General features: G+C 54.1%; 3 protein-coding genes across 3 annotated transcripts; 1 reads left to right on the top strand and 2 right to left on the bottom strand.

Annotated features, from left to right (window-relative positions):
• Positions 1-1,464: 1,464 nt before the first annotated feature.
• Positions 1,465-6,315, top strand: taf2 (Transcription initiation factor TFIID subunit 2; the record flags this gene model as incomplete). Its single annotated transcript, XM_062942275.1, has 1 exon — positions 1,465-6,315. The coding sequence occupies one exon, from the start codon at positions 1,465-1,467 to the stop codon at positions 6,313-6,315; it is 4,851 nt and encodes a 1,616-aa protein (XP_062805209.1).
• Positions 6,316-7,877: 1,562 nt separating this feature from the next.
• Positions 7,878-10,464, bottom strand: QC764_110060 (uncharacterized protein; the record flags this gene model as incomplete). The annotated part of the gene is given in 3 exon segments (XM_062942274.1): positions 7,878-8,518; positions 8,529-9,615; positions 9,679-10,464. 3 exon segments carry the CDS (start codon positions 10,462-10,464, stop codon positions 7,878-7,880), a joined length of 2,514 nt encoding a protein of 837 aa, XP_062805208.1.
• Positions 10,465-13,619: 3,155 nt separating this feature from the next.
• QC764_110050 (uncharacterized protein) lies at positions 13,620-16,698 on the bottom strand (the record flags this gene model as incomplete). Its single annotated transcript, XM_062942273.1, has 4 exons — positions 13,620-13,722; positions 13,786-13,846; positions 14,059-14,218; positions 14,764-16,698. 4 exons carry the CDS (start codon positions 16,696-16,698, stop codon positions 13,620-13,622), a joined length of 2,259 nt encoding a protein of 752 aa, XP_062805207.1.
• Positions 16,699-16,802: the final 104 nt, after the last annotated feature.

Here is a 16,802-nt window from a genome sequence, read left to right as displayed (position 1 = left end):
CACCGCAAAGATGGCAAAGGTGAGGTCTGGACTTGGTGGGCAGACGGTGAGGCTGTCTTTCGGCACCAGGCTGGAGTTGGGATCTGGGTTTGATGCCTCACCGCAAGTGAGGAGGTGAGGTGTAGGTTTAGTGTTTGGGTAATCAGCCTGCGCAGAAATTCTGGCTTTGAAGATTCTGGCACCTGAATCGAAACTGGGCTTCAAGAGGTGTCGTGGGCTGATTAGCAAGAACTCAGGAAGATGTTTGCCATACTTTGTTCTGTTTGACCTCTTTACTACTTGGACGAATATCTTGGGTTCTCTCCGTCTGTTCCATTCCCAACGACTGATTGAGCCATCATACTGTGCAAGTTGTGTTGCTGTTGGTGTCGAACATTGTAGCAGCCTTGTCATAAAAACCACTTGGCGATCAGCTGCCTTGCTGTTGATCAAATGAGTAACCTCATATAATCTCATTACCTTCGTCGCCTGTGATCTTCGAGCCTATTCTCCAGCGATGTTGAGAGGCCGAATCAACAAGGGATGTAGTGTTGTCACTGCCTCTCAAAGTTTATATTGGCTGTAGACTCTATGATCCATGCTCGGGAAAAGGTGAAGCAATGTGGTTAAAAATATAATGGCCCTCGTAAATAACGAAGCTACATTAGTTACCGCAGTAAGCCAACAAGCAATGAAATATATAATGTTGCAAAGTGAATGGTTGATGTTGTGAACAATGACATCAGTCTGGAGCTCTTATCGGCTTATCTTATCAGAGATGCCCCGGCAAATCTTCGGCAGGTAATCAGTATTCCACTGAAGCTTAGCGGAGTTGGGACCATTTCCGCATCTGGGCCAAGGCCTGGCTCTCGATCGCGTCAACCACGACGGCAGCAATCCCCGGCGAACCCTCCGCCGTGCCATTCCATCACTCGTTCTGCCTGCCCTGCTACTGGATACTGTAGCCTCACCTCTGGCACTGTGCTGCCTGGCGAACAACTAACTGCTTGCCCTGTTGCGGGGCGCCGGCGCATTTCGCAAAACCGCAAACCGCGAGCTGCTGCTCTGTATTTTGGCTTTGCAACACCGACGACGCCTCTCGCTCTCTCTCCCTCCCTGCCACAACAGTCAATTTTCAGGCTCCCGGTTTTGTCGCCAAACCATTGCCAACACCGGTTTCTCTCGCGCGTGCATCTCAAATCCAGCCAACGAGACTACCATCCATCATCCATCGAGCGAAGCCACTATCCTCCCGTTTTACGGCCGTCACTCTTCCATACGTGGCACATTGACGAACTGCCATGACCGACTGAACAGGTCCCATCTCCGCGAGCCTTGAGAGGCCGACCTGTTCAATCACAGTTTTCTCTCGCAGGCAGTGCTAACACTCGCCCACCTTCTACGACTCGCGACTGCATCCGCATTTCAACTCGGAATCGATTTCTCAACCTTTCATCACGATTCGATCGCATTTCGCAGCCCGCCATGTCTCTCACGGTTGAAAAAGGCGCCGCGGGTGACCTCACACTTGGAGGAGACGATCTGCCGCCACCACCAGTTGCGGCTCTCCCATTTGTCGTGCTCAAGCAGCACGTTGCGATCGAGGTCGATCTCCAGAACAAGAGCGTCCATGGAGTATCTACGATGGTCATCTTCCCTATCGAGCCGGACCTCGAAGAAATTCAACTGGATGCTCGTCAGTGCGATATTGATATCGACAATATCACCGTTAATGGCTTCAAAACCAAGGCATCATATTCAGACCCCTACGACCTCATGCAGGTTCCTCGCGAGTACCAAATCGGCGCCCCACAACACCACATCATGTCACGGCGAATGCAGCCTCTGCGACCGCTGAAGAGACCCGAGGTCCCAAACAGCGACCGGACTGCTTTGCCATGTTGCGTCCCCGCCGATGGATCCCTCAAGGTGTCGTTGAAACGCGAGTATCTGTCGGAGCCGCCCGCCAAAGCCCGACAAATGCCCGAGCTTGCACGGGCAAAGAACGAGGCAGCCGCTTCGGGAATGGAGCAGTCTGAGGCTCATAGTTATAAGATCGCTATACCTTTCCGTTCGAAAAATATCCGGGATGGCCTGCATTTCGTCGGCGTCGACGAGGGAGACAAGAGATATCCGCATGTCTATACCCGACACTCTCTGGAGCCCGGCGCTGTTTCCTGCATCTTCCCATGCGTGGATGACCCGGGGTCGAGACATCCTTGGGAGTTGTCCATCAAGTGCCCGCGAACTTTGGGTGATGTCTTTGAGCAGTCAGCTGCCCTCCCTCAGCCATCAACGAGTCTGGTCTCGAATGGCAACAGGAAGAGAAAACAAGGGGAGGATCCGGCGCCGCCACCACCAGCTTCTAGGCTGCTCGAGGAGGACAAGATGCTGGAGATGACCGTAGTCTGCTCTGGCAATCTTACGGGCGAACGGATTGATCCTCTGGATGACAAGAAGAAGATTATGACCTTCGAGTCCTCGATAGCGGCCGCCCAGCACATCGCCTTTGCCATCGGGCCGTTTGAGCACATCCAGCTTTGGTCCGAGTTCAGAACGGAAGAGGCAGACGAGAAGCTTGGAGCCAACGCGGCCAAGATTCACGGATACTGTCTCCCAGGCCGTGCTGAAGAGGTTCTTCATACCTGCCAGCCTATCGTGGCTGCGGCTGACTACTTTGCGCCCGAGTTTGGACGCTATCCATTCGATAGTTACAAGGTCGTCTTTGTGGAGGACATGGTTCAAGACACGGTCTCAGGAACCTCAATATCGCTCTGCAGCACACGACTTCTCTATCCCGAGGACATCATTGAGGTGGAGACTGAAGTTACTCGGAAGCTGGTCCATGCTCTGGCTAGCCAGTACTTTGGAGTTTACATCGTCCCAAACCGGCGTTCGGACTACTGGTTGATTATCGGCATCCAATGGTTCATGACGGACCTTTTCATGAAAACGATATGCGGTAATAACTGGTACCGGTTTCACATGAAGACGCTGTCCGACAAGTTGGTGGAGCAAGATGTTAGTCGCCCTTCGCTCCACGATCTTGGCGAGCACCTTCACATTGGCGACTTTGAACAAGAGTTCATGGCCCTCAAAGCTCCGTTGGTTCTCTTCATCCTCGATCAACGGATGTCCAAGATGACAGGATCGACAGGCATCGTCCGTGTGATCTCCAAGATCGTTTCCACGGCGAACATTGACACCAGGAATGAGACTACATGGTTGTCTGCCGAGCCGTTCCGGACAGCTTGTGAAAAGATGAGCACGTACCGGCCTGACGAGCTCTGGGCCCAGTGGATCCACAGCGCCGGCTGTCCCAAGCTCGATATCAAGCAGAAGTTCAACAAGAAGAACCTGAATGTTGATATCACCGTTGAACAGAGGCAGAGCAAAGATACCGCCAAGGAGATCACCAAAGAAGATTTCTACCGCGAGCTGGTGGAGTTGAGGCATGATGTGTGGGCTGGATCGGTTCCCAAGCATTTCACTGGACCGTTTTCCGTGCGAATTCAAGAGGCCGATGGTACTCCATATGAGCACTATATGGCCATCTCTGATAAGGACAAGGTCTCCACCAACTGGCAGATCGCCTACAACACCAAGTACAAACGGATGAAGCGTACCAAGAAAGCCACTGCGGCAGCTGCGGCCAACTCAGCTGCTGACAAGGACCTCCAGGAGGACGACGTTGTTTATTACAATGCTCTGGGCGACGTCCTCCAGACGGAAAAGGATGTGCAAGACTGGGGCCTTCAGGACTGGTCGCAAGCTACACAGGCTCAGATGGATCAGGAATCCTATGAGTGGATCAGACTGGACTGCAACTTTGAGTGGCTCTGTTCCATGAAGACGGACATGCCTCCGTACATGATTGTTGCTCAGCTGCAGCAGGACAGGGATGTGGTCGCCCAGCAGGATTCAATGCTCTACCTCCGCAGAGCTTCGAGGCCCAGCGGTGTTGTCTCTACGATTGAGACTCGGACGGCTATGGACCGTCGGTATTACTACGGGATACGCTGCATGGCCATCGAGGATCTTCCAAAGATGGCTGATCCGGAGCTGAACTACATCGGCAAGGCTCACTTGATCTTGATCTTCCGGCACTTCTTTTGCGACCGCATGGTCGGGAAGAACGGGGCGGTTACCTTCCCGCCTATGCCGAATGATTTCAGCGACAAGGCGCAGTATCACGTCCAGTGTGCTATGGTCTCGGCCATTGCGAAGACGAGGGAGAACGGCCGGTGCTCAAAGGACGCGCGGAACTTTTTGCTCGACTTGCTCCTCTTCAACGACAATTCTGAGAACGACTACTCGGATCATCCCTATGTGGCGTGTCTACTACAAGCCCTGACTACGTCCCTGATCCCTAAGAAGGTCGATGGTGATCGTGATCTGCTGTCATCGTTGAACGTTCACGATGAAGCGGACGCGGAGTTCAAGCGCTTCATCGAGAAGACGATTGAGGAAATCGACAAGTATCGCCGTATGGACGAGTGGACCTCATCCTATCAGAACATCTGGACGACCGCCGCTCTGGAGTGCAAGATGCGACTCATGAAGGCCAAGGTTATCCCGGTCGCCCCGCTCGAGTTCATTCAGTATCTGCAAGACGACAACATCGACCTCGTCCGCATCAAGGCTTTCGAGTGCCTTGTTGAGCTCGGTCTGCTGTCCAAACCGGCCATAATGAAGCTGTTGCTATCCAGCGTCTCGACAGACCCCTCGCCGTTTGTCCGAGACCGGTTGTTCAAGGTTCTCTGCAAGGGCATGGCCGCCATTGCCCTCGGTGAGAGCAAGGCCCAGCAGGTCGACCAACAACAGGCCATCGTCGAGGACGACGGTTTTGTCATCGAGCAGGGCGAGGCCGAAATTCAGCAGAGAAAGCTTGATGCCAACCGCAACCAGAGTATTCAGAATGCCCTCGCCGCTCTCAAAGAGGAACTCAAGGGGAACGAGGACCTGCAGCTGGTTGTCTGGAAGGCTGTCAACTCTACATGGATCAGTGCCAAGGAGAAGTTCAACCTTCTAGATCTTTGCTTTGCCATGTTCGAACCGGAGGATAACCTCCTTTTGACTTTTAAGTATCCCAAGGTCTGGAAAGCTACGCGCGAGATCAATGCTCCTCCGTTGGTTAATGGGCGACCAGATCCCTCTCGGGTCACCAAGAAGCAATGCATCATTCGCTTCACGACCGAATACCGCACCGAGCCTCGACAGAAGCTTGTCCTTGAACCCCCACCTCCTCCGCCGCCCGAGCCAGTCATCAAACCACCAGAACCCAAGAAGATCAAACTTAGTACGAAGCCTTCTTTCAGCGGTGCCTCTGTCAGTAGACAACCTTCCTTCAGTGGACCTTCCGCTAGTAGACCTGGTACTCCGGGTCCGCTCACCCTGCCCAGCGTACCAAGCGACTCTATTGCGGTCATGCCTCGTGCGGCTGTGGCTCAAGTGGTTAATACCCCAGCCACACCACGCCCGTCGGCCTCAGTCGTTTCCGACTCTATCGCGGTCCAGCGTGTTTCTGTTCTCCTCGGCAACCCGTCTACCCCAAGGAATGCCACACCACCACCTGCTCCGTCGTCTGCTGCTCCAAAACCAGCCACAAACGGTGCCAAACCTCCCGCCGAGAAGCGCCCCAAGCCTTCGGCCAAGAAGCGCAAGAGTGACGAAGCCGACGACCTTGTCCGACCAAAGAAGATCAAGACCGAGAATGGCAAGCCAAGCAAAATCGTCACGCTTCCGTTCACACAGTGGGATCGACTTCCCGAAAAGACAAAACGGCAAATGCGGGAAGTCAAGGCTGCAGCTGCGGCCAACAACAACAACAACAACAACAACAACAAACCATCATCCTCAGGATCCGGACCAGCCTCGTCCTTCTCCTCAACGATCGTGGCTAAGCGCCCTGCAATCCTTGGTGGAGTTGGCAGCAGCAGTGGTGGTGGTGGAGGTGGTAGCGGACTTCATAAGGTGTCGTCTTCTGCTCATTCGTCGTCGTCTGTGCGTGGTCGTACCCCTACGGTGGGCGGTCGTGGGTCGACGCCGATTTTGCTGAGCAGGGGGAGCCCGGCGCCGACGAGCTCGTCGAGGGCTAGTCCTGCCCCGGGGATGAGGACGGGGACGCCGGGGTTGCTGAGTGCTGCGCCGAAGCAGAGGAAGCCTTTGCCTAGTGGGGCGCCGCAGCATCACGCTCCTGTTGCGAAGACGTCGTCGGGGAATGGGAGTGGGAGTGTTGAGACCCCGCCGATGAAGAAGAAGAGTGTTATCAAGTTGAAGGTTAGGGCTACGCCTAATCAGGCTTCCCCTCCTCCTCCGGCTGGGGGGCAGAGGTAGTGCCTTTGGGGGGGTTGTTGATGATTTTTTTTTCTGGTTAAGAGCAGGACGACGCATGGGGATTGCTGGTGGGAGGAGGGGGGACGGGATAAGCAGGAACTAGTGGGTAGTGGGTGGGGAGGGGGAGAGTGGTCTTGTTGACCTCTTATTTGGGGAAGGGAAATGCGCAAGGGTCTGGGAGCAAGAGGAGGTGGGACGGGGAGAGTAGGGTTGTTTGTTGGGGGAAGGGATTGGCAGGCGGACACACTTGATCACAGCACTTCGAATGGTCATGACAACCATCGGATGGTTGGTCTTTTTCCGCCGTTTACCACCACCCGCCAACCGCCCCATCGAGTGGTTTTGCGCATTTTCCAGCCCCCCAAAAAATAAGAAGTAGCATCCAGAGGGTTTCATTTCTGCATTCACATCGTCACGTAAGGATGGTGTTGTTGTTTTTCAATCAAGCAAGGCGTTTACGGTTTTTTCGATCTTCTCTATCAGTGGTTGGGCAGGCCAGGCGATCAAAAGAATGGGGTTTTGGGGGTTCAACATGAAGAATTGTATTATTTTGTAGTATTTTAATGCGTTGGGGGGTTGAGGTTAGGTGGTACGTATAGGGAGGGGAAGGGAGGGGAGGAATAGATTGATTCATTGGGTGTGTGTGGTTTGGAGGGAAAATGAGGACCGATGATGATGATGATGATGATGATGGTGGTGGTGGTGGTGGTGGTGGTGGTGGTGGGAGGGGGGAGGGGCTTGTGGGATGGATATGTTTGTTTGTTTGTTGTGTGTGAGAAGGGGAAGGAAAGTATATAAGGGAATTCAGTCAGGGATAGACAGTGAAGCGGAAATATAAATATGATACCCCAAGATTGAGTGGTTTTTTTTAAAGGATGGAGATGAGGGTTAGTTTTGGTGGTTGGTTGCGGAAGGGTGTGTGTGTGTGTGTGTGTGTGTGTAGCTTGGGTATTGGGGTATGTAATGATAAGTTATTCATTATGTGCAGAACTTCAAACCATTTTTAAAAACCTGGTTTTACTTGTTGGTTGGAGATTCACGACCTACACTTCCTTCCACTTGCCCAACATCAGCTCCTCGCGCATCTTCAAATTAGGCAGGGAACCATTTCACCACAGCGCAGCACAGAAGTTGAGCCAGAAAAAGTGCAGGATAAAAACCTCAATTCAACATTCCCAACCAACCAGAAAAGCTCTCCTCTGTCCCTATCCTAAATATAAAATCCGGAAACGAGGGTATCTAGTTATACATAAACACACGCAGACATCCTCCCAACGCAAAAAAAAAAAAAAAAAAGAAAATCTACAAAACCTCTTTCTTTGATACCCAGTATTAACTTCCCCCCACCCCATGACCGCGAAAACACACCCGGTAAGAAAGATATAAGATGATATATATGCCTTAAACAATAACACACTGCGAAGAAAAAGAAAGAAAGAAAGAAATGCCCGCCAGCTATGCCAAAATGCAGAGAAGGGTGTAGATGGTATGTAAACAAAATGTCCTCGAGAAATGACTCAACAATCGTCGTGCCGCCGTCGTAAGTCGCTCATGGTGCCCTATCAAACCTGCCCCCTCCCCCCTCCCCTCCCCAAAGTCAACTGACTCAAACTCAACGTCCTCGCCGCCTTCCTCCTCTTATTCTCCTCCCCACCCCCATCCCCATCCAAATTCCCTCCCCACTCCCCCTCCCCATCTCCCCCTTCTTCCCCAACAACCCCATGATCCTTCAACTCCTCCCCAAAAGCCCCGTACTTGACCACCTCCATCGGAGTCTGAAAGTCCTTTTCCTCCTCCTCCTCCTCCTCATCATCATCATCATCATCATCATCATCATCATCAAAAACACTCAACTGCTCCTGCCCCTGCTGCGTAACAGCAGGAACGTGCGACTTTGCCCTTGTCGTCGGCGTCCCCTTCAGACTATTCGGCAACAGCAACGGAGACCCAGTACTCAAACTACTACTCGACGCAGCCGGCGCAATCAGCCGCTCCTGAGACCGTGACTCGGACGGGCTGCGCACCATGGCGAAGACAGTCGAAGACAGGGTATTCAGCCGTTCGGAAAGTTTCCTCACTTGAGACTCGAGGTCTCGACGGGCGGCGCGTTCAGATGCTAGTTCGGCTTTGAGTTGCGTAATGGTTTCTTCTATTGGTCGGGAAGGGATGGGGGTTGGTGGTAGTGGTGGTGGTGGTGGTGGTGGTGGTGGTGGGTGGGGCGGCGACGGTCAAAGACTGGGCGGCTTGGGTTGCCGACGAGGACGGCGGGTGGAGGGAGCCGATAAAGGTGGGTGCTTCGCCAAAGGATAAAAGGGAGTGAGTGTCCCTGTCTTCGGTTTCTAGTGACTTGCGGGAGCTGCTGCTTGGTTGGACGGGCGTTGGGGGAATGGGATTGTAGATGGCTGGTATCGTTGGTGGGGGTGTCGAGGTGGAAAAGCCGAATTGGGGTTGCTGGACCGAGACCTTCTTTTGGACTGGGAAGGGTTCGTTTTGTGACGTTGCAGGAGTGGGAGTGGTATCGCCTAGGGGACCTCTGAATCCGGGGACGGCGTGACAGAGCTGGGTGACTACCCTCTCCAGCTTGCGAGTTCGGGACTCGAGGTTTCCGACTCGGGTGTCCAAGTTGGCAGCATGGGTTATCTTCATGCCGAGCATGTCTTTGGACAGCAGACCAAAATTGAAGGGCTGCGGCGGTGTTTTTGGTGGCACTTCGACTGCTGGGCTGTCTGGGGCGCTGACATCCACCACGCCTGTGTCGTCAATGTCAGGGGCATTGGATGATAATGGTGACATGAGACCGGTTGGGTCGTATGACTGCCGCCAGAAACGCATCTCATCACTTCGTCTCCGGGCCGTCACAGGTCGGGCATTGGCAAAGTCCTGAAGACCAGACAAGCTCCTAGACCGCCGCCGCAGACCGTGGCCGCTATCACTGGTGATGGCACGCCCGATTTCATCCGGATCGTGCGTAACGGCGTGGTTTTCCTCCTTGCTACTTCCACCCCGTCCTTGAGCACTCGCAGGTCGTGGTGATAGACCGGCTCCCCATTCTGGGTTGCGCAAACGCTGCTGGAACATCATCCGGCTGGTCGTCGTTGCAGCTCTGCGACGATTATTCGGGTTTGCAACAGATAAACCACCCTCTCCTGCCAACTGCATCGAGTTTCGTGCACTCTCAATGGCCATGATGTCGTCAGGGCCGATAGAATGTGACCTCAGGGGCCGGTCGAACTCGCTGATGGGAAGTGAAGCTGAGCGCTTTGCTGGTGGGTGATTTGGCCTGCCGAGTGCAGTTGGATCCTACAGCTTTTCATGTTAGCACTCCAAAAACGACCAAATTACTCTCGCTTCTGGTTAACATACACTTCTATGCTGTATCGAGCTGACAGGCTCAACTTCCGGGATCGGCGTAGGGCTGGTGTCCTGAACATTTTGCTTCTTCTTGCCACGGCCAAATAGCTTTCCCAAAGCCGACCGCAGCGTGGATTTCTTCCGCTGCGGCACAGTGCTTTGAGTGGTGTTTTTGCTAGGCGCATCACTGATGGTCGAGTACCTGAGCTGCGTGCTGATTGCTGGCTGTGTTGCTCTTCTTGCCGGTGGTGATGCCCTCGGCGGTGACACTCTAGATGGCGAAATCCCTTGCGGCGAAGGTCCTCGCGGTGAGGTGCGATTTGGTGGCGTTGTGGACGCAGTTCGTGGTGCCGGCGGCGCCCCGGCCGGAGTACTCAAGCGAGACGGAGGCCCAGGTGGTGGATCTGACGGCGCTTCGGGAATGATCTCGCCAGTCTCTTTGTCGACAGCGTCGCCCAACATGGAGGATACGGGAACCACCTCGTCTGGAAGATCCCTCTCGTCTCCGCTTCCCTTTTCATGGTCGCGCTCGTGCTTCCCGTCCAATGATGGCGAATGCTCATTAGCCAGGGGTAAAGGCGTGGCAATTCCTGTTCCCGGTCTCCTAATCGGAAACTCTTCGTCGGTGACTGTCGATGCCTTTGCAGATCCGGGTTTGCGCATGGGGAACTCGTCATCATCGACAGTGCTGGGTATCGGGATCGGGGCCGAGATGATGGCACCCCGGATCGACTTCCCGGTCTTGGCACGGGCCCCGGCCGGAGTGCCGGAGCCAGACCTTCCGAATATGCTCGGCATATTGATCGGCGTTGTCTACAACGGACTTTTTTTTTTTTTTCCCCTTTTTTTCGATAACGGTAACGACAGGCTTTTGGGAAAAGAGGGAGGGGCCGGATGAAGAAATTGGGTTAGACTGAGCAGATATGGGCTTCGACTGTCACAGCCATCTGGGCACAAAACAGGTGTTGATGGCGAGGAGTGAGTCGTGATTCGCCGGTTCCAGAGTGCCTTGCGGAGGATAATCCTGGGTCCCGACGCACAGTTTCCTTCTTCCAACGTCTCACCGTTACAAGTTCCACATGGCCAGCAATGCGGCTCCTCCTCTGTTGCTGCTGTGAGACGGGGGGAAAGCGATGCTGGCTGAAGGCAAGAGGACCGAGGACAGAGAGCTATCAACAACCTATAACCTGCCTGGCCCACCGGGTCGACGCGGAGCTGCAGAGGGTGGTGCAGGCCAGTGTAAACAGTTGGACAGAAGCACGTCGCCCCATCACTTTTCCGCAGGTAGCACGCCACTGGGCAGTGGGCAGCGGGCGGATATTTAATGCTGCGCGCGGCGGATTCTTGACTGCTCCAGGTTGCCCGGCGGCGGCGCTGCTGCAAGAACAAGGATCGCAGACTTGATGCGACGGTGATGGAGGGGAGGGGGATGGTGAGGGGGTTGCGCTTGGGGCCGCTGCGGTGGAGAACGGAGCCGGTGGGTCTTGTCTTGACTTGGGCTTTGCCGGGGTCCCTCGAACCCTTGCAACGGCTGGTGAAGAGTCTGTGAGTTTGATAGGTTGTGTTGTAGATGTTCCCCCCAATGCCCGACCAAGATCAGACAGAAGAGAGGCTCAAGTATGGTTGGTCGAAAAAGAAAGGAATAGAGATGCGATGAACTGCTGGCCGGTTCCAGAACAGTCACAGTCAGGCAGGAGGGGCAAGTTGTATTCCGGCGCGTGCCTGCATCCATCTGCACCTCGAGGTGGGTGTTGGACAACTCATCGCGGAAGCGGCTGCCGAGTGCTTGAGGCTGGAATTGGGCGCATTGTTGTAGCATCCCTTCGGCGATGCCCTGTGCCGCCCTCTTTCATGCCCTCTTGCGGGCAGCTTCATCTATATCCATTGCAGCTTCTGGAAGGAATCCCTGAAATCGCCGGCCGCGATATTAGGGGGGCTCGCTTGTGCAATGTTCCCTTTGGTGAACCGCACTCGGTTGTAGCACCCTGTGCGCTGTGTAGATACAGAACAGCTATATTCGAAGCAAGGGAAGACAGACAACCAGGCCATCGCGTGGCTTTTGTGCAGCGCGAGCCCCAGTCAGCGCTATACCTGCTTTGGTGTCACTGGGTGGCCGCGCTGTCCAGGGGTTCGTTGAACAGTCCAGATCAACCAACTCCACCAACGGTACAAAAAGAAACGACAATAAAAGATATCAACGTCCAATGCGGATATCGCAAACGACACAATGAAGGTGGCTCGGTGGTGACGATATCGGATATGGGAGTCTGGAGGTTGTGTGTGTGACCTACTCTCCGCTCCACCACCGCGGCTGGTCGATATATTCTCAAGCAAGATGCAGGTGCCAACCCCACGCTTTCCAGTTTTGAGGGAAGCTGGCCGTTGACCGCAAGAGCAACCGAGCAAGGGAGGAGCGGACCAGATCGAAGGCCCGGTCTTTCATCATCACATCTATCGCTCAAGTTTGATCTTCGCCAAATGTCATCATTCCCGTCCTTCAACTCCCAAAATCCTGGAGGGGTCCATCATATTATTGTCGGGGTCGCTGGAATAAGATCTCCGCTTCTCCCACAGAAACATGTCATCCGGGGGATGCTGCAAGGTAGCATCGTCACCCAACCTGAGGGTGTGCGTCCAATTGAGAAAGTGAGCAGATGACACTCCAAATAAATGCGCGCTTCTCCTTCTTGTCTCCCACCTCCTTGATACGCGGCCTATGTCCGCACGCACATGCAAGCCCTTTCAGCGAGCGGGCAACAAGCTTTGCCATCCAGCAACCCGGCCTCCCCAAAGAAGGATAACTTGCTGCAGCACGGTAGCGCAGCGCATCAATTCATCTATCACCACCAATCCCCAGTTTGTGCAACCATCTTGGGAGGACCGCGGCTGTTTGTTGACAAGGAGGGTGGTGCCGTCTCCGCGTCTCCGAACAACCACCGCGCTTGTCTCCCAGTCCCGCCAAAAGATCGAAAACAACAGATCGCCGACACACCTTCAAACCATTGTCGCGATGAGACTCCAACAGGGGAGCAGCGCGGGCGCACGGGTGACACAAAGTGCCATCCTCTCTCTGGCGGGGGGCAGGGCAGGACGGAACAATACGAGGACGATGATACACTGCTATCGATAAAACGTCCAACCCTCGCCAATCTGCACAGTCGAGGAGGCAAGCACATTACAACGGCGTATTCCCTTTCGCTTGCCTTTCCTTCTCTGTAGCGATACGGAAGCATGCTGCCCTCCTCCAAAGTTCGAAGTTCTAGACAACCTCTTCCCTCCCGTAGAATCTGGTTCGAATCATGCGAATCGTCCTGCCATCTTGCAGTTCGATGGCTGTCATTGGAGACGGACGCCAAGGGAGAACCAGCCCCGCTCAAAGCCGAGCCGTTTCAAGAAGCACTGGCCACTCAACCCCACAGGCGGGGGGCCATCTGAAACAGCAGGGGTCATACATGGTACAGAAATGTCACCGTCTGAACTTTCCACTGAGAAGGCTCTCTCTGAGGCACCTTCAACGGGGGCCAAGCAAAAGAGACAACAGACAACCAATTGCGACGGGAAACGACCTCTTCCGATCCAAAACACCACGCTGCAATGTGATGTCTTGGAGCCACGCGATTCGTGACCAAACATGTCCAAGAGCTTTCAAGACATGCCCTCAGTCGTGTCTCTTCACTTTTAGCCTGGAACCAAGGCCAATAATTCTCCGAATCGACGAGCCCGAACCAAACGTTCTTCCTGGGTCAGCCACAACCAGACCATGGGTCCAACTGGGGGATAACACCCTCCCTAACCAGATCTTGAGAACCTCTCATTTTGTTGGACCTCACTTGCTTTTCAGGTCCGAATCATCGCATAAAGACGGGAACGGGAACTCGTTCCTTGGATTTCATGGTGGCGACTTGGTATGTCTCTATCATACGTCCCCCCTCCCGCTTGCCCCCGCATCAGATTCATGCCTTCGCAGCAGCAGCCGTGAGAGAAGCAAGGTCCGGATAGCGCAAGTCTGCATTCTCTTCCAAGAACTCCATCCACTTTTTGAGGAATTTGCTGCCTCTGCCATCCAAGTGTTAGTATTACATCCGCAAACGTTTCAAAAATGGAGCAGTAGCTACTCACTTCTTGACCGTCTCCGAATCCCCAATCACAGTCAACGACCTCTTTGGCCGTGTCATGGCCACTGCAGTGTATTACAGTCCAAATTAGCATCTCACCTAATGCCATGCCATACCATACCATACCCCTCGCATTGACGCCCATCTCCTATACACTACAGTAACGTGTGTTGTGTGTTCATGCCGCCATGCGTATATGCCATGCAGCTCACTGACGTCGTGCAACCTGATCCTACTACCCGAACTAATCCGCCAGAATAAAATAGAATAAACGTACCGTTGAGTCTTCTCTTCTCGGCAAGGAAACCGACCTCTCCGTCCGAGTTGCTTCGCACAAGCGTGACGATCACTGCTTCTTTTTCCCGGCCTTGGAACCCGTCGACTGAGCCGAGTTCTATGCCGGGGTATTGCTCTTTGAGGGGGGCCAGGAGGGCGAGCTAGATTTCGCATGGTTAGCTTGGTACTCTTGCCTTATGCTCGAGGTTTGACGTTGAACGGCCTGAACCCTCGTCCACGTTCGGCCCCGGATTCTGGAAGGAGAGAAGGAAAGAGAGGGGTGCTGTTTGCTGGTAGCGATGGCGAATGATCTCATGGTCGTCCTATCTTTCGGATGGATCATGGCGGAGAGCATGGGGGCCGGACGATCTTGACTCTCTCCCGTCCCGTCCGAACCGTATAGGGTCTCCCGAGCATTAGAATGAATAAAGCTCTTCGTAGCGCGGGTGTGGATGGCAGACGGGTCCGAACCGCGTGCCGTCTCATCACCTCGTCCCGAGTGATCGGATTGGGGTTAACCTCTTCGTAAACCATACGATTCGGTCTCCGTCACATCCAAACCAAGCTTCTGTTCTCCGTGACTCCTCCACGCCTACACTAGTAGCAACCGATGATGTTTCTCCCCCTCGGGTCTTCATCAAGTGAACCAACCAGTGCCTGGCAGCTCCAATGTAACCGCTTGGATAGAAGTGAGAGAGAAACATACCTGCGCATTATACGGACTAACAACCGCCACATCCTCGGCCCTCACCCCCCCGTCCTCCACCAAACATCTCACGTGCTCCCTCACCAACATCGCCTCCCCCTCATTCCTCTTACTATCCCCATACAAACTCCTCTTCGTCACTCCCTTCTTCTTCTTCTCCTCCTCCTCCTCCTCATCCTCGGTCTTCTCCGGAAAATCCCCGCCCTGGGTATCAATGAAGACCAACGGCTCCCTCGTCTCATCAACATCCCTCACATCAGGCAGCTGGTTCAACAACCTAGCCTTGACCCCCTCCGCAGCAATCAGCTTCCCTTCATATAGCTCATCAGAAGGGAACCGCATGATAGATTCGTGCATCCGGTACTGGGTGGTGAGCATCCTTTTGATCTTGGGCCCGTGGAGGGAGAGGAGCCTGTCGAACAATGTCGTTTCCAACGTGGCACCTTTCGGGATAGTTGGGGGGGTACTGCTCGTGGCGGTGTCTTTCTTGGTCTTTGCAGTCTTCTTCTCCCCAGAGGTAGAAGAAGTCTTTGAAGAAGTCTTTGAAGAAGAAAAAAAAGAAGAAGAAGAAGAAGAGTTCGAGCTTTTGATAGTCGGCGGCAACTGCAAATGATCACCAGCACAGATTGCCTTCTTAGCCGACAGCAACGCAACCCAACACTGCGCCTCCAACGCCTGCGACGCCTCGTCAATAATCACCACGTCAAACTTTTCGTCTCGTAACTGGTACCCCCCTGAGCCATGAAGCGTTGCGAGCACGACTTTGCTTTTGGCAACGAGATCACTCACGCACTTTTTCTCTCGTTGTCTATACTCCTTGCGCAACTCCTTCAAATCAGCGTAGATGGCCTTCCTCTCCTTCCCGGAGCGGGTTTTTCGAATAGACGCTTGCTTGGCGTCCATTTCGGCCCTGACGTCCTTGACGATGGCCCCCGCCTCGCTGGTGCGAGTCAAGACGTCGAGAGAGTGGTTCAGGACGGAGGGCAGCAAACGGGCGGGGTGGCCGAGGCGGATCAAGGGGATTTTGTGCGGCGAGAGGCGCTCAACGATGTTGTCTACCGAGATATTGGAGGGGCCGCAGACGAGGATGCGGGAGTTGGGGTTGAGGGCAAGGAGTTGGAGGATTAGTTCGATTAGGGTGTGGGTTTTCCCTGTCTTTTTGGAGGGTAAGTTGGTATATAAAAAGGAAAAAGGGAAAAAACAAGGAAAAAACAAGAAACTTACCCCCGGCGGGCCATGAATAAGAGCAATCTCCTGACTCTTCAACGCAAACCTAATAGCATCCTTCTGCGACTCGTTCAAACTGGTATCAAACCACTTTATCTTTCCTTCTCCCACCTCTTCATCCTTGCTCAAATCCTCTGGAACAGGCGAGGGTGTGGTCAGGCCAAAGAGAACCCTCATAAAATAAGAGTACTCCCCCTCCGCCATCTTGGCCATCTTCTCCATCGTCCCATTCATCCTCTTCCACGTCACCTCATCAGCCAACTTGACAATCCAAACCCTCCTATCCCCCCCCACCACCACCCCCTCCCCCTCCCCATCCTCCTCAACAGCAACCCCCAAACCCTGCCTCCCCACCCTCGTCACAACCCCCTTAACCCCCTTCCGTTCCAACTCCTTCACCTCCCTCTTCTTCCCACTGGCGGCCGGCTGCTCAGCCAGCAAGACAATATCCCCACTTCGAATCCCATGCTCGGGCAAATCACCCGAACAACTAAACGCACCATCCGGCCCCACCTCAACAACAGTCTTCCCCCCCAACCCCGTCCTCTGCGACAAAACCGCCAGGTTCGTCAGCGCAACCCCCGCGCGCTGGAGAGCAGTCGGGCTATGAAGCGACACTAGCATCGACGTCTCGTCCACTTCAGCTTGGAGCTCCGCCGCCAGAAGCGAAATCTGCGTCGAGGCAAAGGTGGGAATATCGATTGCCATTTTTGAAGTGAACGAACCACTCTTTCGCAGATTTGAACGTGCTGGTGGTGGTGGTGCTGGTGATGGGTGGTGCTGGTGGTGGTTGAGGAAGGGAGGTTGATCTT

The sequence above is a fragment of the Podospora pseudoanserina genome, chromosome 1, assembly GCF_035222485.1.
Source record: "Podospora pseudoanserina strain CBS 124.78 chromosome 1, whole genome shotgun sequence".
NCBI lineage: Eukaryota > Fungi > Ascomycota > Sordariomycetes > Sordariales > Podosporaceae > Podospora > Podospora pseudoanserina.
Note: the sequence above shows the minus strand (reverse complement) of the source record. Positions and strands in the feature narration are given on the sequence as shown.